Source organism: Acinonyx jubatus, chromosome C2 (genome assembly GCF_027475565.1).
Source record: "Acinonyx jubatus isolate Ajub_Pintada_27869175 chromosome C2, VMU_Ajub_asm_v1.0, whole genome shotgun sequence".
Taxonomy (NCBI): domain Eukaryota; kingdom Metazoa; phylum Chordata; class Mammalia; order Carnivora; family Felidae; genus Acinonyx; species Acinonyx jubatus.
The window spans coordinates 118,936,863-118,956,862 of record NC_069384.1 but is presented as its reverse complement, the minus strand read 5'-3'; the positions used below and the strand labels follow the sequence as shown (position 1 = coordinate 118,956,862).

General features: G+C 41.2%; 1 protein-coding gene across 1 annotated transcript in view; it reads right to left on the bottom strand.

The window, feature by feature from the left end:
• PCOLCE2 (procollagen C-endopeptidase enhancer 2) overlaps positions 1-18,603 on the bottom strand; it is a 61,595-nt gene extending 42,992 nt beyond the window's left edge. Inside the window, exons 1-2 of the mRNA XM_027061675.2 lie at positions 18,437-18,603; positions 17,379-17,487 (exon numbers count right to left, since the gene is read on the bottom strand). Of these exons, the coding sequence (XP_026917476.1) occupies positions 17,379-17,487; positions 18,437-18,519 (192 nt within the window). The 5' untranslated portion in view covers positions 18,520-18,603. The remainder of the gene's footprint in view (positions 1-17,378; positions 17,488-18,436) is intronic.
• Positions 18,604-20,000: the final 1,397 nt, after the last annotated feature.

The following is a 20,000-nucleotide window of genomic DNA, read 5'->3' as shown; positions in this document are numbered from 1 at the left end:
ATACAGAGTGCCCTGCAGGTGGCAGAAACATCTATCAATTTATTGTACTTAGAACCGTGCTTGCCTCTTACTTAATGCTCAGTAAATGCTGGCTAAAATTACAAGCATTATCTATCACAACAAAGCTACTAGCTAAGTGTCATCTGCATCATTGTGCAAACTTGAAACCTGCTATTTGGGAAAAGTTTGAAATCACTCAGTGATCTATCATAAAAATCGCATAATTTTTTATATGCCATATCCAATTCATCTTATTAATATCAACTGTATCCTTAATTAGAAATAACAGCCACTCCACATATACATAAAAGTAGACGATATCAGTAGGTAACTTGATAGTTTCCCAAAGCAGCTAAAGCTTAATTGTCATGGAGGGCTATGACGTGTGGTTGGTTCTTGGCCCCGGCTCAGAAAAGTATGCCACACAAGTGAGAAAAATGAAGCACAATGGTTGATGAAAACCTGTCACTGGTAAAACTCACAAGTGCAAAGGCTGCAAACTCTTCACAAATGAATGTAAGTTACTTGAGGGGGTGGGGGGCAAGGACCACAAAGGAACAATGGTAATTCTTTTGTTTTTCCCAGAAAAGCAATCCCATTTTTTTTTATTTATTCACTTTTTTTTGAGAGAGAGAGAGACAGAGAGACAGAGCACAAGTGGGGGAGAGGCAGAGAGACAGGGAGAAACAGAATCTGAAGCAGGCTCCAGGCTCTGAGCTGTCAGCACAGAGCCTGATGTGGGGCTCAAACTCACAAACCGCAAGATCATGACCTGAGCCGAAGTTGGACGCTTAACCGACTGAGTCACCCAGGCGCCCCAAACCCATTTTTTTCAATAAATTAATCAAATATTTATCAAGTACCTACTATGTGTCAAGTCATGTGCTAGCTTTAAGGAAAGGACAAAGGTAACTGCGTTCATTCATTCATTTATTCATTTCTTCCATTTCTTTCTTTCTTTTTTTAAATTTTTTTTTAACATTTATTTATTTTTGACAGAAAGAGACAGTATGAGCAGGAGAGGGGCAGAGGGAGAGGGAGACACAAAATCCGAAGCAGGCTCCAAGCTCTGAGCTGTCAGCACAGAGCCCAACGCAGGGCTCGAACTCACAAGTGGTAAGATGACCTGAGCCAAAGTCGGATGCTCAACCAACTGAGCCACCCAGGCGCCAGTCTTTTTTTTTTTTTTTAAGTTTTGTTTATTTAAGTAATCTCTACACCCAACATGGGGCTCAAACTTATGACCCCAAAACCAAGAGTTGTGTGCGCCTCCTACTGAGCCAGCCAGGCACACTGCTCATAGACCATTTAATGGATATTGGGAATATACATAATTTGTCAATTTTAGGCCTGTTTTTAAAAGTCTAAAATTAGGGGTGCCTGGGTGGCTCAGCTGGTTAGGCTTCCAAATTCTGCTCACATCATGGTCTCACGGTTTGTGGACTATTAAAAAAATATTTTTAAAAAAGTCCAAAATTAAATTTACTATCTTACAATTAAAACTATCTTCAAATAGGGGCGCCTGTGTGGCTCGGTCGGTTGGGCGTCCGAATTCGGCTCAGGTCATGATCTCACGGTCCGTGGGTTCGAGCCCCGCATCGGGCTCTGTGCTGACAGCTCGGAGCCTGCAGCCTGTTTCAGATTCTGTGTCTCCCTCTCTCTGTGACCCTCCCCCGTTCATGCTCTGTCTCTCTCTGTCTCAAAAATAAATAAACGTTAAAAAAATTTTTTTTTCACATAAACAAGAGTATGATTCCAAAGTATGCCAATACATTGGAATAGTCCCAACAGCAGTCAGTTTTATTTTTTATTTTTAGTACTACAAGTTAGAAAAGCCTAACTAAGAATAATAGGATGTCAAGAAAGGCAGCAAGTGTTTGCTGGCTTTGTCACATAGTTCTGGGTAGTCGAATCAAATGAGGACCCAGAAAAATGAGGTGATTTCTCATTATCAACTGCAGCACTCTGTAAAATGTTAGGCTGATGGACATATCACACTCAAGACCTAAAAAGCTGACTGTTTCAATCTGGGCAATAGCAGTGAATGGATTCCTGATTCTGTGTCTGATAACATTTAACTCCAGAAAGTATTTTTCATGTTCTGCCCCAGCATTTAGGTGTGGCTTGAAAATATGCCCAATAACAAGTTATTGATTTATTTTTCTGAAAAGTGAAGAAAAACATCCAGTGTTGGGAGTATGCCAAACTCTAAAGCAACCAAACCCTTTGTACAATTCAAATTCAAAAGATTCCAATACTTTATTTTCAACGTAAAATAGTGGCATTTGGCTCTGAATGATAGCTTTAGGCTTGCAAGAAACAGGATTTATTGCTATAATACACCAGAGCAGGTGTATTTGCAATAAAAGAAATGTCTTTACTGACATTAACAGTGAAGTAAAACACTGATTGTTGGTTTACTACATACTATTTTTTATTTCAAACACTTGCGTAATTACCTTTATCTTCAGCTGCCACCACACCTAAACATAGTCATGTCTGCACCCAGTCTCTTGAACCTCACCTGCCGCCATTTGATCATGTTTCTATTTTTTGTTACTTCCTAAAGCACTTATTGAAGAATAGGGAGTAAACTGTTACCTGCCACCTGTTCTCTCTGCTGGATGAGTAGTATTTGGAATGGCATTTCACCGTGGGATCTGATGTACACCTCAGCTTAACGTGTCAAAACAGAACATCTGACCTCCCCCACCAAATCTGCTTTGCCCTGGCCTCCCTGTCATGGTTGATGAATCACACCTCCATCCTTCCACTTTGCACGGGTCAGTAACTGTGAAGCCATCCCTGGTTCCTCTTTTTCTTCCTCCCCACATTTTGTCCACCAGCAATTCTTTTTTGGCTCTATTTTAAAGTACATCCAGAAACTGACTATCCCTCACCACCTCCTTGGCTCCCATGCTGGTCCAAACCATCATCATCTCTCATCTAACTACATCGATGGCCTCCTAACTAGTTTCACTACTGTCACCCCTGCACCCCAATCTCTGTTCTCAACACAGCATCCAGGGTGACCCTTGTCACTCCCCTGCTCCAGACCCTTCAGTGGCTCTGTGATAGTTTCACATTGTCAACTTGGATAAGCTGTAATATCCGGTTATTCAAACACTGATCTAGGTATTGCCATGAAGGCATTTCATAAATGTGATCTACAATCAGTTCACTTTAAGGAGATTATCTTGATAATGTGGGTGGGCCTCATCCAATCAGTTGAATGGCCTTAACAGCAAAACTGAGGTATCTCAGAAGAAACTCTGTCTCAACACTGTAGAATCAGCTCCTCCTGCCTAACAGGTTCTCCACAAATTTTGGACTTGCCAGCCATCACAATCGCATAAGCCTACTCTTGAAACAAATCTCTTTATGTATGTATGTATATGTATGTTTGTACATGTGTGCATGTGTATTTCTAAGTACACATGTATATCTTTCTATGTGTATATGCCTGCATGTATATGCATATATATCTCCTACTGGTTCCACTTCTCTGGTGAATGCTGATAGAGCTCTTTGTGTCAAATATCTTCTATTTGCCCCTCCAAGTCCATTCTCCTCCTATTTCCACCCTACTCTCCTTTCTGGGTGGTTGATCTGAATGAAATCATCAACAATTATCCTTCAGTTGCTTGTAGCCATGGGAAGCCCCAACAGGAATTGCAAATAGGGAAGGGAGTTGGGTCAGGATCTTTACTTCCCTGGTTCTTTCTCTATGAAGTCACCTTAATACTGTACATTCAGTAACTAAATCCCCAAAGTGATCCTATGAGGTAAGGGATATTCTTAGCCACATTTTATTAGATGAGGAAACTGGGGCACAGAAAGATTAATAAACTCAAGGCCATACAGCTAGTAAGTAACTGTTTTGGTAATCTATTGCTACATAAAAACCACCACAAAAGTCAGTGGCTTAAAACAATGTACTCTTTTTCTTTTTTTTTTTTAATTCATTTTGAGAGAGAGAGTGAGCACAAGCCGGGGAGGGGCAGAGAGAGAGGAAGAGTCAGAGGGAGAGAGAGAATCCCAAGCAGACTTCATGCTGTCAGCACAGAGCTGGACATGGGGCTCAAGCTCACGAATCATGAGATCATGACCTGAGACACAAAATTAAGAGTCGGATGTTTAACCGACTAAGCCATCCAGGCACCCCAATATGCTCTTATTTCTTATGGTTCTGTAAGTTCACTGGCCCCAGCTGGGTTGTTCTTGCTTAAATTATCTCATATAACTATCATCAGTTATCAGCTAGGGCTTGAGTCACCTGAAGGCATAACTGGGCTGGTTCTCCAAGATGACTTTTTTACTCCAGGGTCTGGCACCTCAGCCAGGGAGACTAGAATAAGTGGGGGCTGTCTGGGCATCTCTGTCCTCTCTCTCCTCTTTCTCTCCCTCTCCATGAAGCCTCTCTACATGGTTGGCTTGGGCTTCCTCACAGCATGGTGGTCCTTACATGGCAGCTAGCTTCCCCCAGAGTGCATGTTTTAAGAGACTAAGGCAAAAGCTTTAAGATTTCTTACACCCTGGTCCCAGAAGTCATGTAGTATCACTTCTGCCCTACTCTGTTTGTTTCATAGGGCCAACCCAGATTCAGTATTTGGAGGTATTAGAAAAAGGCATGAATACCAGGAGGTATTGTGAAGGTATGATATTGTGAAGTATGATATTGTGAGATATGATATTGCGGGGGGGGGGGGGGGTGGGTCATCTTTAAAGACTTACCACCACAATAGTGGAGCTGGTATTTGAATCCAGGCAGTCTGGCTCCAGGAACTATACTCTTAACCACTCTATCATGAGGTGTCTCTATTAGGAATAAGTGAATAGTGGGGACTATTCTGATGATTTGAGGCTCCAAAGGTTAATTAAAGTCCCTATCTCTAAACATACAAAATTATTTGCAATTTTTAACTGACAATCCTTTCTCTGTTTCTAAATATCCTAGTTTCAAAAGTTAAGGGGCACTTTTGGTTGGTGCTGGGCGGGAGGTGTTTGGTTGAGGGGACATGGCTTGAGGAAAAGCAGGGAAGATTTGGAAGTACTTCTGTGGACAGTCTTATGAAAGATCATATTTTAAGTGAAGAAAGGACATAGTGAGTAGGAGTGGGTATTTCCAATGGGAGCTAGCCATGCCCCAAAGGGATTACCATCCAGCATGAAATGCACTGGCTTGTAGACAAGTTCTACACAAACACCACCCTTTTATGCCTTATTACAGCCCTGGAAGAGAGGTTAAAAAAAAAAAAAAATCACCATCACCACCATTTATTGAGTGCATGCTTGCACCAAGCACTGTGCCAAGAACCTTCCATCCACTATCTCCTTCAATCCTCACATTACCCTTACAGGGCAGGTCTGACCATGATAAACAACTTTGGAAAGTTCTGGAATGTATATCACATACCTAGTAAATAGCTGAACAGTGTATCAGTATGACTTTCCAATGCCCATTCTTCTAGTCACTGAGTAATGCCACATATACAACCCTTGATATGAAACTTACCACCCTGTGTCATTGTCATTCATTTTGGGGACATCTCCCTCACTAGTAAGAGCCTCCTTGTCTCCTCCCCTCTCATTCAGGGATATGGATTTCTTTCCATTGCAGTCTTTTGTGCCCAACCCAGCACCTGGTCTCTGGTAGACACTTTAAAAATGGTTTTAAAGAATAAATTATGATTTTTTTCAGAGAAGGTAAATCTCAGCCTAGGGCTTTTAGAAGGTCTGTGTCTAGCAATAAGACTCGTATCAATTCATTTTTGGGAGGCATAAGCAGAAAAATTATCTCCACTGGCTTCCCTGTGCCCTTCTTGTCAGCCTTATTCACAGAACAGCCCATCTCTGACTAAAAAGTCTCTCCCTCCCTCCACATTTTGGGAAACACTATTTTATTATATGCAGTGCTCAGGAGTGTCTTGGGGGTGAGGGGATGAAAGAGAGGTGATATTTAGTGGCAGGGCTTGTGCTGTTTTAATTCCAACTCCCCACTTCTCTATGGGTGTTCCATTTATTTTTAGATGTTTATACTGGTTTTCCAAAGACTTGCCAACATTGACTATCATGATTTAACAAATAATATATCTGAAGAAAACACTCATTTTCTCCAAAGTTCCTAGAGTAAGACATTCAAGTATACCCAAAAGAGCTATTGCCACTGTTGTTAAAGCTGCTAAATTATAAGGTGAAACCGTGTAAGATAAAGGTAGTGATTACATTTATACATATGAAACTTCACTGTGCCAGGAACATGGGACAGCAACTATTCACAGGAACACTTTCCTAACTAGGCAGAACAATGTGGGGAAAAAGAGAACCCTTAAAATTAGGAGCTCCCCTATATGCTTCTCTGGTCTCTAGCACAGAGAAGCCAACAAATGAGACCTCTCTCTCTCTCTCTCTCTCTTTTTTTTTTTTTTCTTTTTTTGGTATTGTTAATTCTTGATAGATTTTGAGGAATCTGCAAAATTTATGGAACAATTCTAATTTGCCCATAATTTCACATCATAAATTGAATTCTGGAGGTGGGCAAGGAATGTGAAAGCGATTCCATCAGTCTTCTTAATAATACATTCTTTAAGACCCTTTCCGGGTGTTTTACCTCTGTTAAATGCCTTCTCAATTTATACTGCCTTTTGACAGAGAGGTTTTAAGTGTGCTATTTTTGTGCTCCATTATTAAAGTGATAGTTCAGGAAAGAATGACTTTTTGGTCACTAATATGTTAGTAAGGACAATCTTTTTCAGAAAAACATGAAGACTTCGTTTTCATGGTGTCTCATTTTCCTTCTACTCATTAAGCCCTTTCTAAGGCTCTGCTTTAGCCCAGCACTAAAAACTGCAGGCAGTACAAATAAGCACATTTATAACATTAGGTTTTCAATCAATAAAAACATTTGATTTTCATGTGAATGAGCAAAGAAAAACAAAACAAAAACAAGCAACAGAAGCCCTTTTAAAAAAAGCAGAAAACTAAACAAATTTAGAAAAACTGGACTGAGGTCCCAATGGGAAAATGTCACCTCCTTGCTTATTTATTTGGGATTTGTGTTCTCCTTGCTTCCCAGGAAGATTTAAGGGAGCAAGGGAAATGTTTTAGTTCTTCCAATGTCTTATCAACTGAAACCTAATCGGGACAGTGTAAGTGCCCTAAGAATCACAAAGTATCTGAATTATACTCTCTTAATTAAAAAACCCAAACAAAAAACAGCTATAGTGCTCTTATCCCATTCATATGGTCCTCAAGCTTGGGTATGCAGACATTCTCTGTTAATTATTCCCATCTTTACTAAGGAATTAGATGTAAATAATATTAAGTCAAGCACCAGGTTAAATTACTATTCAAGGCAGCTGAAATAACCAGGCCTAGTCCAACAAATATATGCGTACATAAAAAAAAAAAACCCATAGTTAAGATTGGAATTTAAGTCTCTATATAATTCTAAATTCTACATGTAGTTTAAAGCCAGGAAATATGTGCTTAAGGCCAAAATTCCATTCCCCTATCTGTCCTGCTGTGGTTATGCCAGGCAAATAATAGTTAAAGCAATTTTAGAACCTCTTGCTATACTCTTAGGTATAATTAAGTGACTTAAATGTTGAGTTCCTGTCTAAATTCACTATTTGTATTCTCAAATTATATACCCAGCACTGATCTTAGTAGAACATCATTATTTGTTTCAATTTTCACACAACCCCATGCCCCACCACTGCTGACTTTCTTCTCACGAAGCCATATGCAGGTTATTGGGAAAATATAAATCCCAACTACATTTTTAACCTATCATTTCTTTAAAAATGTGAAATCCATTTAAATTTAATCAGGCTTTTGGAGGATAGATTCAGTATGATGACTTTAACACACATTAAAATGTAGTTAGCAAAACTACCCCCAAGACAATAGTATAGGAATGTCTTTATATGATTACTTATCAGACATATTTGAAAATATAAAGCAGGTGTTGTAAAAGGGCCCTATGATGTCAAACAAAGGACACAGTACCAATTTCTCAAGTCTTAGAGTAGCACAGATATAAAATGGGTCCTAACATCTTTCACTCTTTGCATAAAGCAATAATAATCTAAGACATTCAATAATCTTTTAAAAATGTAAATAAGACTTATTCCACATTATCAATACTTAAAACTACTTACAGTGAGCATCGTAGCTATTTACACACATAACTGCTACTGGTTTTCTCTAACTCCCCACCAGTTTATAAACTCCTTGAGGACAGAAACTTTGCCTTGTCTTTTTTACCCCAGGGCCCAACCAGGGCTTAGTTCACAGCAGATGCTTAATAAGCATCAGGTGAATGTTAATTTATTTGCTAAGTAAGCTTGTGATAGTGCCTTTGTATTAGTAAGCTGAAAAATTTTGTGCTAGTCTTTTCATACCTGTGCAGGAATGACAATACTGCCAAGTTATGAGTTCTTTAGACCTCAGTTTCCCTACATGTGAAATGGGCATACTGATACGTATGCCACTGACATCACAGAATTGGATGGGAATGAAATACAATGATACAATGTATTTGAAGGTATGCTGAAAACCACAAATTATTATTTTATATCTACAATCTATAAAATAACTAGTATTGATCAAAGGCAAAAGGAATAAATTAAATTTCCTTATAACTTATAGCCCATTGACAAGTCCTTGAGACAGAGTGACCTGCCTCTAGGAACTCAACCACCTCGATGATGACACTTTGCTAAAGGCAAAAGGCAATCTTAGCTTAACATTATCCCGACCCCCGGGATCCTGTAAATCTACGTTAACATATAAAAATTCCTTTGGAAACTTCCTTTATCTCTACCCCCAGGACAGAGTTTAGCAATCATCCTCCAAGCATATGGCCCATTGATACACATCTGAAGGGTCTCATGACTAGGCTTTTACTAGACAGTAGTAAATGACCTTTTCCTGACAACTAGCCCCTCAAGGTCCTGGAAATCTTGCTTCCAAATTCCTTAGAGACCTATGCTATCCCTAACACCCTCCCAACATGAAAGTATATAATCAGTCACCTGTCACTACGCCAGTGCAGCTCTTTCTGTGCAAGGTCTGTCCCTGTGCTTTAATAAAACCACCTTTTTGCACCAAAGACATCTCAAAAATTTTTTCTTGACTATTTGCTCCGAACCCCACCATTTCCACATCAGTATATTTAATTCCAGTTCAAAAGAAAGAATAGTTATCAAAATGACCGTACATGGATTACCTGGGAGCCTGAAGATCTTCAACATATGATTTATGCTTTTTCTTCTGCATGAATTAGCTAAAGAAAATTTTGCCACACACTTCTAGTTTAAATGCAAGTGATTCTATTCATTGCTATAAGTGTTCTCCCATTTCTGGCAAAGGTCTGTGACCTTCTGACACTCCCACATTATTTAATTCAGAGTTAAAGGAACCTCCACTGCCAAATTTTAAACTCCTCAAACGTTTGCTGATTTTTCCCAAGCCAGATTTCTGCTGAAAATAATAACTGAAACCTTCAATAATTGGCTAATTTCAATACCTTAAAAAAATGTTTTTTGAAATAAAGAAAAGTGTTCCGTTGGCAGCACGTATACTAAAATTGGAAATAAAGAAGAGATATAAATAATAAATAAGTACTTTGGAATTCTAATGCTGATTTATAACAACAGGACAACATAATATGAAGTATCTGATTTTAAAAACTTTTGTAAATCATGCCCAGCTTTAAATCTAAGCACAAATCATTTTCACCTGTATCTACATACCAACTGCTGTTTCTGTTAGATAAGGACAGCAAATGCCTAACACACTCAGATGCCACATTTAGTTTTAACTTTGGGAACCAATTTAAAATAACAATTCCTACGTATCTATTCAAGATTTCCCAGAAGGTTCTAGGCTTCCAGTTTCCTCTAATTTGCATAGTTGCTATAAACAAAGATTCAGCTGGTTCCACTTAACCAGCCATAACATATGTAGCCCAAGTCAAACTCTGAATAGTTGCTTTCACAAGGTATTATTTTGCTACTAACGTCTATTTTTTTTAATTCAAAAACTGTGTCAAACCATCAGTATGAATCTGTAACTCTACTATGGGATTATAAAATGAACAAGTTATGGATGAAAAGATCAAGGAACAGAAAAAGTATTGGTGATTTGCCAAGTTTGCAATGAATTTATAATGAAACCATTAACGGAATGGAGATCGTTGTGTCAGAGCTACCTGTGGAGCCTCACTCCCACTCGGAGCCTGGGGAACACGTCTTCACAGGCAGCCCCCCTACGTTTGCATCTCATACATATTCATCTGTATATCTCTAGCACCATACCTGGTGCGCTCTTCAAAAATGTCTTGTCAACTCAGCAGTGAACTTCATCACACGGGCTGTGTTCTTGTTCACAATGGTCCACTCTTTTCTGCTTCGTTTAGGGATCTCAGAGATCTCTTACTGTCTCCTGCACCGTCTGATCCCTATGCACACATGCACCTAGCAGGAGGACCACTGCGATAGAGGGTCCACGTAGTGTTAATACTCAGAGCTTTGTTTCCTGTTACAGGGCTGGCTACAGGTGGAGTTACTGGTTCTCATCCTTAAATCAATTCAGCTGAACTTTGTCTCAACCCAAACCTCCTTAGAAGAACCAACCACCATTTTCCGAAGTTTTATGTACATTAGCTCTCAAATCCTACTTAACTAACTCCTGTCCCCACCACCTATGTCAAATAAGTATTTTTTTATACAGATGCCCCTTAACTTCCAGTTCCAAAAATCAACTCTCACAGGAAACTAAGAAACCTTCTACCCCATCACGGATTACAAAATATTTAACAATTTCATAACCCTCTAATTCTCTGGCTTAACCTCTAACTGTACACTTTTGAGAACATATTCAGTAAGATTAATTAGTAAAACCTAAGACTAGTTGAGGTCACCAAGAGTTGCAGCCAGAAAGATGCAGCTGAGTCAAGAGGCTTGAGTTCCAGTCACAATTTCAACTCTCCATAGAACAAGTGTCAGCTTCTCCACTTGCAAAGCAGAAGCACAACGAAGCAGCACGGAGCACCCCTGTCCTGAACATACCTTTACGTGAGTAAAATTAACCTCACTATCCAAAGAAGTTTTTGTGTTGAGGGAAATATTCATATTATATACTGCTCAATATGGTAGCCACTATCTATATGTGGCTACTGAACAATTGAAATATGGCTAATGTGGGGGCACCTGGGTGGCTCAGTCAGTTAAGCATTCACCTCTTGGTTTTGGCTCAGGTCATGATCCCAGGGTTGTGGGATTGAGTGTTGGGTTGGGTTCTGAGCTGTCAGCGTGTAGCCTCCTTGGGATTCTCTCTCTCTCTCTCTCTCTCTCTCTCTCTCTCTCTCTCTCTGTCTCTCAAGATAAAATAAACAACAAAAAATATGGCTAATGTGATTTAGATACTGAATTTTTAAATTAATTTGGCTAATTAACTTAAATAGCCAATGTAGACAGTGTTTGGGACAGTGCAGCTATCCAAGAACTAGCTATGAAAATTTTAAAGTACTATAATTTAAGGACAAATCTAAATTTCTAATCTGTAAGCTGTATTTCCATACTGAAAAGTCTATTACAATTGGCTAGAAAGTTTGGTTGTGACAGGCAGTATTCAACTTTCTTTTTTTTTTTTTAACTTTTATTTATTTTTGGGACAGAGAGAGACAGAGCATGAACGGGGGAGGGGCAGAGAGAAAGGGAGACACAGAATCGGAAAAAGGCTCCAGGCTCTGAGCCATCAGCGCAGAGCCTGACGCGGGGCTCGAACTCACGGACCGCGAGATCGTGACCTGGCTGAAGTCGGACGCTTAACTGACTGCGCCACCCAGGCGCCCCAGTATTCAACTTTCTTAAAGTAAACAGATACTACCATTAGACTCTCTTCAATCTCCTACTAAGATGTTGTTCAATGAAAACGATTTGGTGGGGAGAGCCACTTTGCGGGAACACATCTCCAGTATGGAAGAACCACGATGAGAGGAAGGTAAGGAGCAAGAGGCAGAATATTCCTCTTCAACTATAGGAACTAGACTTTTAGGACCACTCTTGAGACTCCCATTTTGAGGCATCTCTGTGATGTTTCAATAAATTTATTTTTAAAACTTTTTTAAAGTTTATTTATTTTGAGAGAGAGGGGGTATGCACATGCACACAAACATGAGCAGGGGGGTGGGCAGAGAGAGGGAGAAAGAGAATCCCAAGTAGGCTCAATACCGTCAGCGAAGAACCCAACGAGGGGCTCGATCTCACAAACCGTGAGATCACGACCTGAGCCAAAATCAAGAGTTGGATGCTTAACCAACTGAGCCACCCAGGTGCCCCTTTTAATAAAATTTATATTGAATTAGCCAGTAGAAACTCCGTTCTTGGTTTACTGACTGCAGGAGCAGGAAAATGGACTGATCCTCCTCCGGCTTTGGGAAAGCCTTTAACAGACCGCCTTCCCTGAGGCCACACCAGAGCTCAGCCCTGCCTGGAGCAGCTGCCAAGCAAGGGTCCTGAGCCTGGTATATCCAGCCTCTTGGCTGGTGCCACTACATCCTAACTGCATTCAGAACTGCTAAGCCAACTGCTTTAGGCAGAAGAGTCCATGTTTCATCTTCTTTGTTACCGCCCTTGTCTAGTCCACTATCTCCTCTCTCCTAGATGCCACATTAGCTTCCTAATTGGTCTCCCTGTTCCATTCTTAACTCCCTACAACTCATTCTATACAGCAGCCAGAATGACCTTTCATTGTTGCGCAACCATCGCCACCACCATCCATCTCCAAAACTTTTTCATCTTCCCTAAGTGAAACTCTGTATCCATTAGACATTAACTCCCCACCCAGCAGCCCCTGAGAACCACCATTCTGACTCTATGAATTTGACTACTCTAGATACCTCATATAAACAGAATCATGCACTATTTGTTCTTTTGTGATGTTTACTTAACTTAGCACAATGTCTTCAAGGTTCGTCCATATTGTGGCATGTGTCAGAATTCCCTTTTTAAGGTTGAATAGTGTTCCTTTGTATGTCTACACCACATTTTACTTATTTGTTCATCTGTGGATAGATACTTGGGTTACTCCCACCTTTTGGCTACTGCGAATAATGCTGCCATGAACATGGATATATAGGTATCTGCTCAAGTCCCTGCTTGCACTTCTTTGGGGTATATACCCAGAAATGGAATTGCTAGATAATATGATAATTCTATGTTTGTTTTTCTTTTTTATGGAAGTATCAATGACACCCAAATGTTACATTAGTTTCAAGTGTACAACACAGTGACTGGACAACTCTACACCCTATGCTGTGCTCACAAGTATAGCTACCATCTGTCACCATACAACGTTATTACAGTACCACTGACTGTATTCCCTATGTGGTACCTTTCATCCCCATGACTTATGTATTCCATAACTGGAAGCCTGTATCCCCCACTCGCCTTCACCCATTTTGCCCATCCCTCCACCCACCTCCCCTCTGGCAACCATCAGTGTGTTCTCTGTATTTATAGGTTTCATTCTGCTTTTTTTTAGGTTTAATTTTTTGAGAAAGTGCCATACTGTTTTCCACAGCAGCTGCATCATTTTACATTCCCACCACCAATGCACAAAGGTTCCAATTTCTCTACATCTTGCCAACAAGACTTGCTATTTTCTATTTTTTTATAATAGCCATCCTAATGGATGTGGAGTAGTATCTTTTTTTTTTTAATTTTAGAGAGAGAGTGAGAAAGAGAAAGTACGTGCAAGAGGGGAAGAGGGACAGAGAGAGAGACAGAGAATCCCAAGCAGGCTCCAAGCTCAGCAGAGAGCCCGACAAAGGGGGTCTATCTCACCGTGAGATCATGACCCGTGCCAAAATCAAGAGTTCAGATGCTCAACTGACTGAGCACCCAGGCACCTCTATTTTATAGTTACAATGTATTTCTCACTACTTAATATCTTATTATTTACTTGTTTATTTAAATATTAATTGCTCATCTCTCCAAACTAGAATGCTAGCTGCATAAGGGAGGGCAAGGAGTTTGCCTGCATTATTTGCTGCCATAATCCACATAGTATCCAGCACTCAAAACACATCTGTTGAATGAATGAGAGACCTCAGGATTACTAATTTTAGCACTATCACGGTCCTCCTCTTTTTATGTTCCCTAGGATGTACAGGAGCTCGAAGTCCTCTTCTGCTCCTCCGACAAACTAGAGGACTGTGAAGAAGAACCGAGAAGATGAATTAGTGCTATTCTCTGTGAAATATGAAGAAATAAAAATGTCAAACTAAGACCTTGAGAGTACTCAGGGCCTTTGGGAATAGCAGAGGCAGTAATTATAACCAGGAGAATGTGCTGGACTTCTCTGGAAGTTCTTGGTAGCTACTCATATGCAAACACAAAAGACACAGGCCCCTTGGAATAGAATAAACTCAACTGGCTAAGAGTGAAAACTATTAAGCTTTTTTTAAGTAGAAAATCAAGTTGTGTAATCCTTTTTTCTACATTACCTATACTTTCTAAAAAAATTTTTTTTCTTTTTTTTTTTCTTCCGCCAAAAAAGGCTGGCATTTGTTAGTCAACTTCATGAACATGAGTTCAGGCAGCCTGAGAAAACCACAAATAAATATGTCACAGAGACTGCTTGTCGTCTGCTTGTTTTCCCTTCTTTCCACAGTTGATAGAAAACTTTTACTCAAAAGAAAACTTTTGAATTTTAGCAGAGCACCTGGATGCCTGAAATGAAGACTACATTTCTCAGTTTTCTTGCAGCTAGAAGTGCCATGTAACTAAAAACCAGCCAATGAGATGTAAGAGGAGAGCTGCATGTAATTATGCACAATGTCCTTAAAGGGAGGATACATGCCCTTGTTTTTCTTCCTTTATTTTGGCTAGAACAGAAACATGATGTCTGGAACTTGAACACGCATCTAAGTATGGCCTAACAGGGAGAGACAAAGATACTGAGTGCCTAAAGGTTTGAAGCCGCCACACCAACCTTGCATTGCCTACCTCTAGATTCCTTTATGTGAGAGAGAACCAAACTTCTGTTTGAGCCATTGTTATTAGGGGTCTCTGTTACCAGAAGCTAACCTAGTCCTGACTCACACAGAATACCTTCAGTATGATTATAGAACCCAACCGCAGAAATAAGATCTTCCTAGATATAGATATATAGATATATAGATATATAGATATATAGATATAGATATAGATATAGATATAGATATAGATATATAGTAGATTGTTCCATAGAAGTCTGAGTTGTTTTGAGCTGATGCCAAGCCCAGCTTAACCAATGAAGTAAGTGGGTAAGAGTGATCTGCCATATCGACTGTAAGTCAGAAGGAAGGAGAAGTCAATACCAAACAATAATGATAATGAAAATGATAACAGTGATGGGTAACATTTATTAAGCACTTATTATATCTCAGGCACTGAGCCAAAGGCCTTTACGTGCACTAATTGGTTTTAATTTCACAACAATCCTGAGGTGTTTGGGTTTTTTTTTTTTAATGTTCATTTATTTTTTGAGAGACAGAGTGTGAGTTGGGGAGGGACAGAGAGAGAGAGGGAGACACAGAATCCGAAGCAGGCTCCAGGCTCTGAGCTGTCAGCACAGAGCCCGATACATAGCTCAATCTCACAAACTTTCAGATCATGAGCAGAGCCGAAGTCAGGCAATTAATGCAGAGTCACCCAGGTGCCCTACAATCCCGAGGTTTAAGAAAGATAAATCCTGGTCACACAATTTATCAGTGATAGAATGACAATGTGAATCCAGGGAAGACTGACTGGTGGGCCCATACACTTAACTTTTACATTGCATCCAAACAGAACATCCATTATACTTCCCCTCCTCCCACATAAGAATATGGTAGTCAGGCCTCTGCTGAAGCACACCACTGCTTTACCAAGGAAAACTTTCACTGGACACCCTCCTCCCATCGACATTTGATGCCATACCACCTATGCCCATAATACCCCATATATAGCCAACCATAAATTTCTACTTGTTAGGCACATGATGCCTCCCGGCCATTAATTTCCTTGGATCATGTATAACTTAAAGCCATTAAATTACAATTGAAACACAACTATAATATGAAAACCAAGTTCCATGTTTATTTTGAAGACTTATTCACGCTCACACTAATATCACTATTTCAAAGCTACTTCTTATGACTCATTCTCTCCTGGCCCCATGTGTTGCAGTAACATAATGAAATATGTACCAGTTCATCAGACAGTCAATATTTTATAGGGGAGCATCAACACATAGAGGAGCCAAGTTTTATATTAAGGCAGTGGACCCCTCATATTGCCTGTCAAACGACCTTGTTAAAAATGCCCCATTACAAAATAGGTTTCACTTTATGCAAAGCTGAACTTACCAAATGTTTGATCAAGTCAACTTATATAATTGTTCTAGGCCTCAGTTTCCTATCTATAAAATGGGTACAGAACAGTTACTTTTCAGAGTGATTTCAAGGATTCAGTGAGAGTATATGAGTTAACTACTTGGCATAGTGTCTAGGAAACAGTAAGTGCTCAGTAAGAGGGAGATACTTTAAAAATTATAATCAGCCTGTGGCACAATCTGACTGAATAAAGGTCTCAGTGAACTAATGTGTTCAATTACTAAACAACTTCCCAACAACGAAAAAATGAAAAAGACTCACCATCATACTGACTGGAAAGATGACTCAATCTAGCTGATTCTAAATCCAGACTATTTTTTTTTAAGATGGCTGTCTGGAAATCTGACTGCTTATCTTGACTTGGCATAATCTATGCCATTACTAACCAGCATGGGCATTTTATTAGCCTTTGTTTGATATTTAGACTTTACTGCCCTATTCCACAATTATTATTATTCTCTATTCTCAGATTGCCATTAGTGGTGGTTTTAAATCAGGAACATTAAGTGGGATTTTTTTTTTTTCATTTTCTTTTCCCTTTTACTCATAATGGGTATAAAGTAGTTAGGGATGAGCATTACCTTTGATCTTCTGTTCTCCACTAGGAGACATTTATGCAGGGCACAGGCAACAAATGGATTCCAAAAGTCATTACAACAGGCCTTTGAAAACAGCCTTAATTTTCAATCTATGAAACTCAACTGAGTCAGGATGAGTTTTCAGAAACACATCTGCTTTAAGAATTTATTCCTTCAACAGTTATCTTGTGCCCTTTCTAATCACTAACACAGGATGCCACTAGTTCTATTAATAAAAATCTCCCACATAGTTGAGGTAAATCCAACATTTCACTATTTCAGGCACTCGCCCCTTACCTAGATCCTTACGCCAGAGGAAAAATGTAGCAGCCAATACCCACTTCCAGGAGAATACCCTTAAAAAAAATGCTTACTGTGATTTTCCAAGTACATTTGCTATTTGGAGGGTACACTCCAGGAAAACCTTCGCTGCCAATAAATCCAGACTCTCCAGTAAGAATGCCGCCACATGTGAAAACAGGTCTGGGAAAATAAAAGAAGGACACTTAATTTGAAAGTGGGTCTAACAATCCAATGTCAACTTCAGAAAGGTGTAGCCTATTAAATATGGATAAAGTTAATATTGATTAATAAATGCCTGCACTGTATACGGGATTTGAAATACTTGCTAGCTTTTAGAATATTTAAATTATAGCCTAATAAAACATTCAGTCCAGTTGCCATCGGTCTCCATCCTAGTAACACAACATCTATTTATCCATCCATCCATAAGCAAATCCTCCACACAGTGGTAAGAGCTTATAGGAAAATGGTAAATGGATAAACAAGCAATTGGTTAACATTAAAAAGTTTTAATTTCCTAGATGTGGAGAGATGCCTACTTCTCTCCTTTTCTGAATTTCATTGACCATTGGCAGGGCCTCCCATTTACAAACGGAGGTGGCTGGTGATGGAGGTGGAAGAGGGGATGCCAAAAGTGGGTCCCCCAGTCCAGGACCAGGGCCCTCCCTCAGCTCTGATGGAGGTGGCGAAGAATTAACTTTCTGATGGAGGCGGCGTGCGGTTGCCCGCGCGCGCCGCGCGACTCGTTTTCCCCAAGGCTTCATGTCTCTAGGCCAAGCCGCCCGGGAGAGGAAAACAGAAGTAAAAAAGCAAAGTCCACAGACTTGGGCCCCAGTGCCTCCCTCCGCCCGCATAAGCACTAGGGAAGAAGAGGCGCAGGTCAGCTCCAGCCCCCGCCACGTGGTGGCCCGGCCAGCGGCAGGACCGGGGGCAGGCGGAGCTGGGGGGCTCGGGACCCGGCCCGGGGACAGCCGGCGCGGGGACGGGGGACGCCAGAGCCCGGGTGAGCGCGGGGTCGCGCGCTGGTTCCCTGGGCGCCCCGACGCGGCTGCAGGGAAGCTGCGGGCTTGGCTGCAGGAGAGCGGGAGGAAGGTAGGAAGGGAGGGAGCCCGGGTGGGGGTCGCGTTACCTCTCCGGGGGCTGCTGCCGCGACAGCTGCGCGGCGGCGGCCAGCAACAGGCAGAGCGCGGCCCAGGCGCCCGCGCCCCTCATGGCCGGTGTAGACGCACGCGGCTCGTTCCCACCCCGGCGCGCACGCCGGTACACACACCGGCTCGCACCACCCCCCCTCCCAGGCTCACACTCCGGCACACTCGGGCAGAAACACAGGCTCGCACGCCGCACACGCCCCGGCTGCTGCTCCCCCCGCCTTTCTTTCTCTCTGTCTCTCCCCCCCACCTCTCTCTCTCTCTCTCTCTCTCTCTCTCACACACACGCGCGCGCGCGCGCGCACACGCACACACACACAGACACGCAGCCGCGGGGCAGCCCAGGTATCCGGGTGTGCTCGGCAGGCGGGTGGGGGTGCTTTTAAAGACGATTACGGTGCAGGCTGACTCGACGCTTAATTTCCCCAGAGGAGTTGCTCTGGCAGCCACAGGCCACTGCTGAATATCCCGTTTGTTCTCCGGCGGCGGGAGGGGGCGGCTCCGAGGGCAAGCCGCCTCCTCTCCTGGGGCAGGGCGGGCGTCTCCTCCCTGACACCCCAGGACACACGGCCCCTGTGACATCCCGCTCGCAGGGCCTTGGGAAGAAGGAGGACAGGGGAACCCCCTGCCGAGTGGTACCCTAGCGGGACGTGGCCTCGGGATCCACAGATGATAAACAGAGAGGGGGTCATGGCTTCCTCTGTGGAGTGTTATTCCCTAGTTGCTTATTAAAAAAAAAAAAAAAAAAAGGTGTTAGCGCTTGCTGATTGCTGGGAAACTGGGGTTCCCTCTTTATTTCTGCTGCCTTCAAGCATCCAGATCTAAGGCCAGAAAGGGGGGAAGCACAAGAGGGATTCAATAACATTTTAACTCCTGCCTTTATCCTCTTACTTTAAACACACACTCTGAATAGATTCTTCTCTGTTTTTACTAGTGTATGAGAATAGGGAGACAGTTTCTGTGCTGGGATTTCAAAGTGCATTTTCAGCCAAGCGATTTGTGAGTGAACCGTCATTAACTATGGCAGATAATGAAGACAGAACCCAAATCATCAGATCTCACCATCCTGTGCTCTGTTCTGAAAATGGTGTTTCTTTGCTGGCATCTCTCTGTCCTTAAAAGATCTTTTCCAACAATTTATTTCTGTAGCATTGACCAGCTAAGATACATAGAGAATTTGTTTTTCTAAGGATAATTACAGCCTTGTGGAGGAACCAAGGCTTTCCTTTATTTAATTAGAGAAAAATAATTTTAAACCTTTTATTTTGTTACGTACTTTCCAATAACTAGGGATTAATAAAAGAAAACAAGAACAGAATGGATCCATTAAGATTTTCCACAACCATACCACCACAAGAAGGATGTAGCTGAATTTATTTTTTAATATAATTTATTGTCAAATTGGCTTATATACAACACCAGTGATATAGCTGAATTTAGATGCCTCATTTGCCCTCTAAATTATTTTCACCTTGCTAAGCAAAATAATAATAATAATCATTAAAATATTACTTATCAAGCCTTCATTTCTAGTACTGAGCTTAC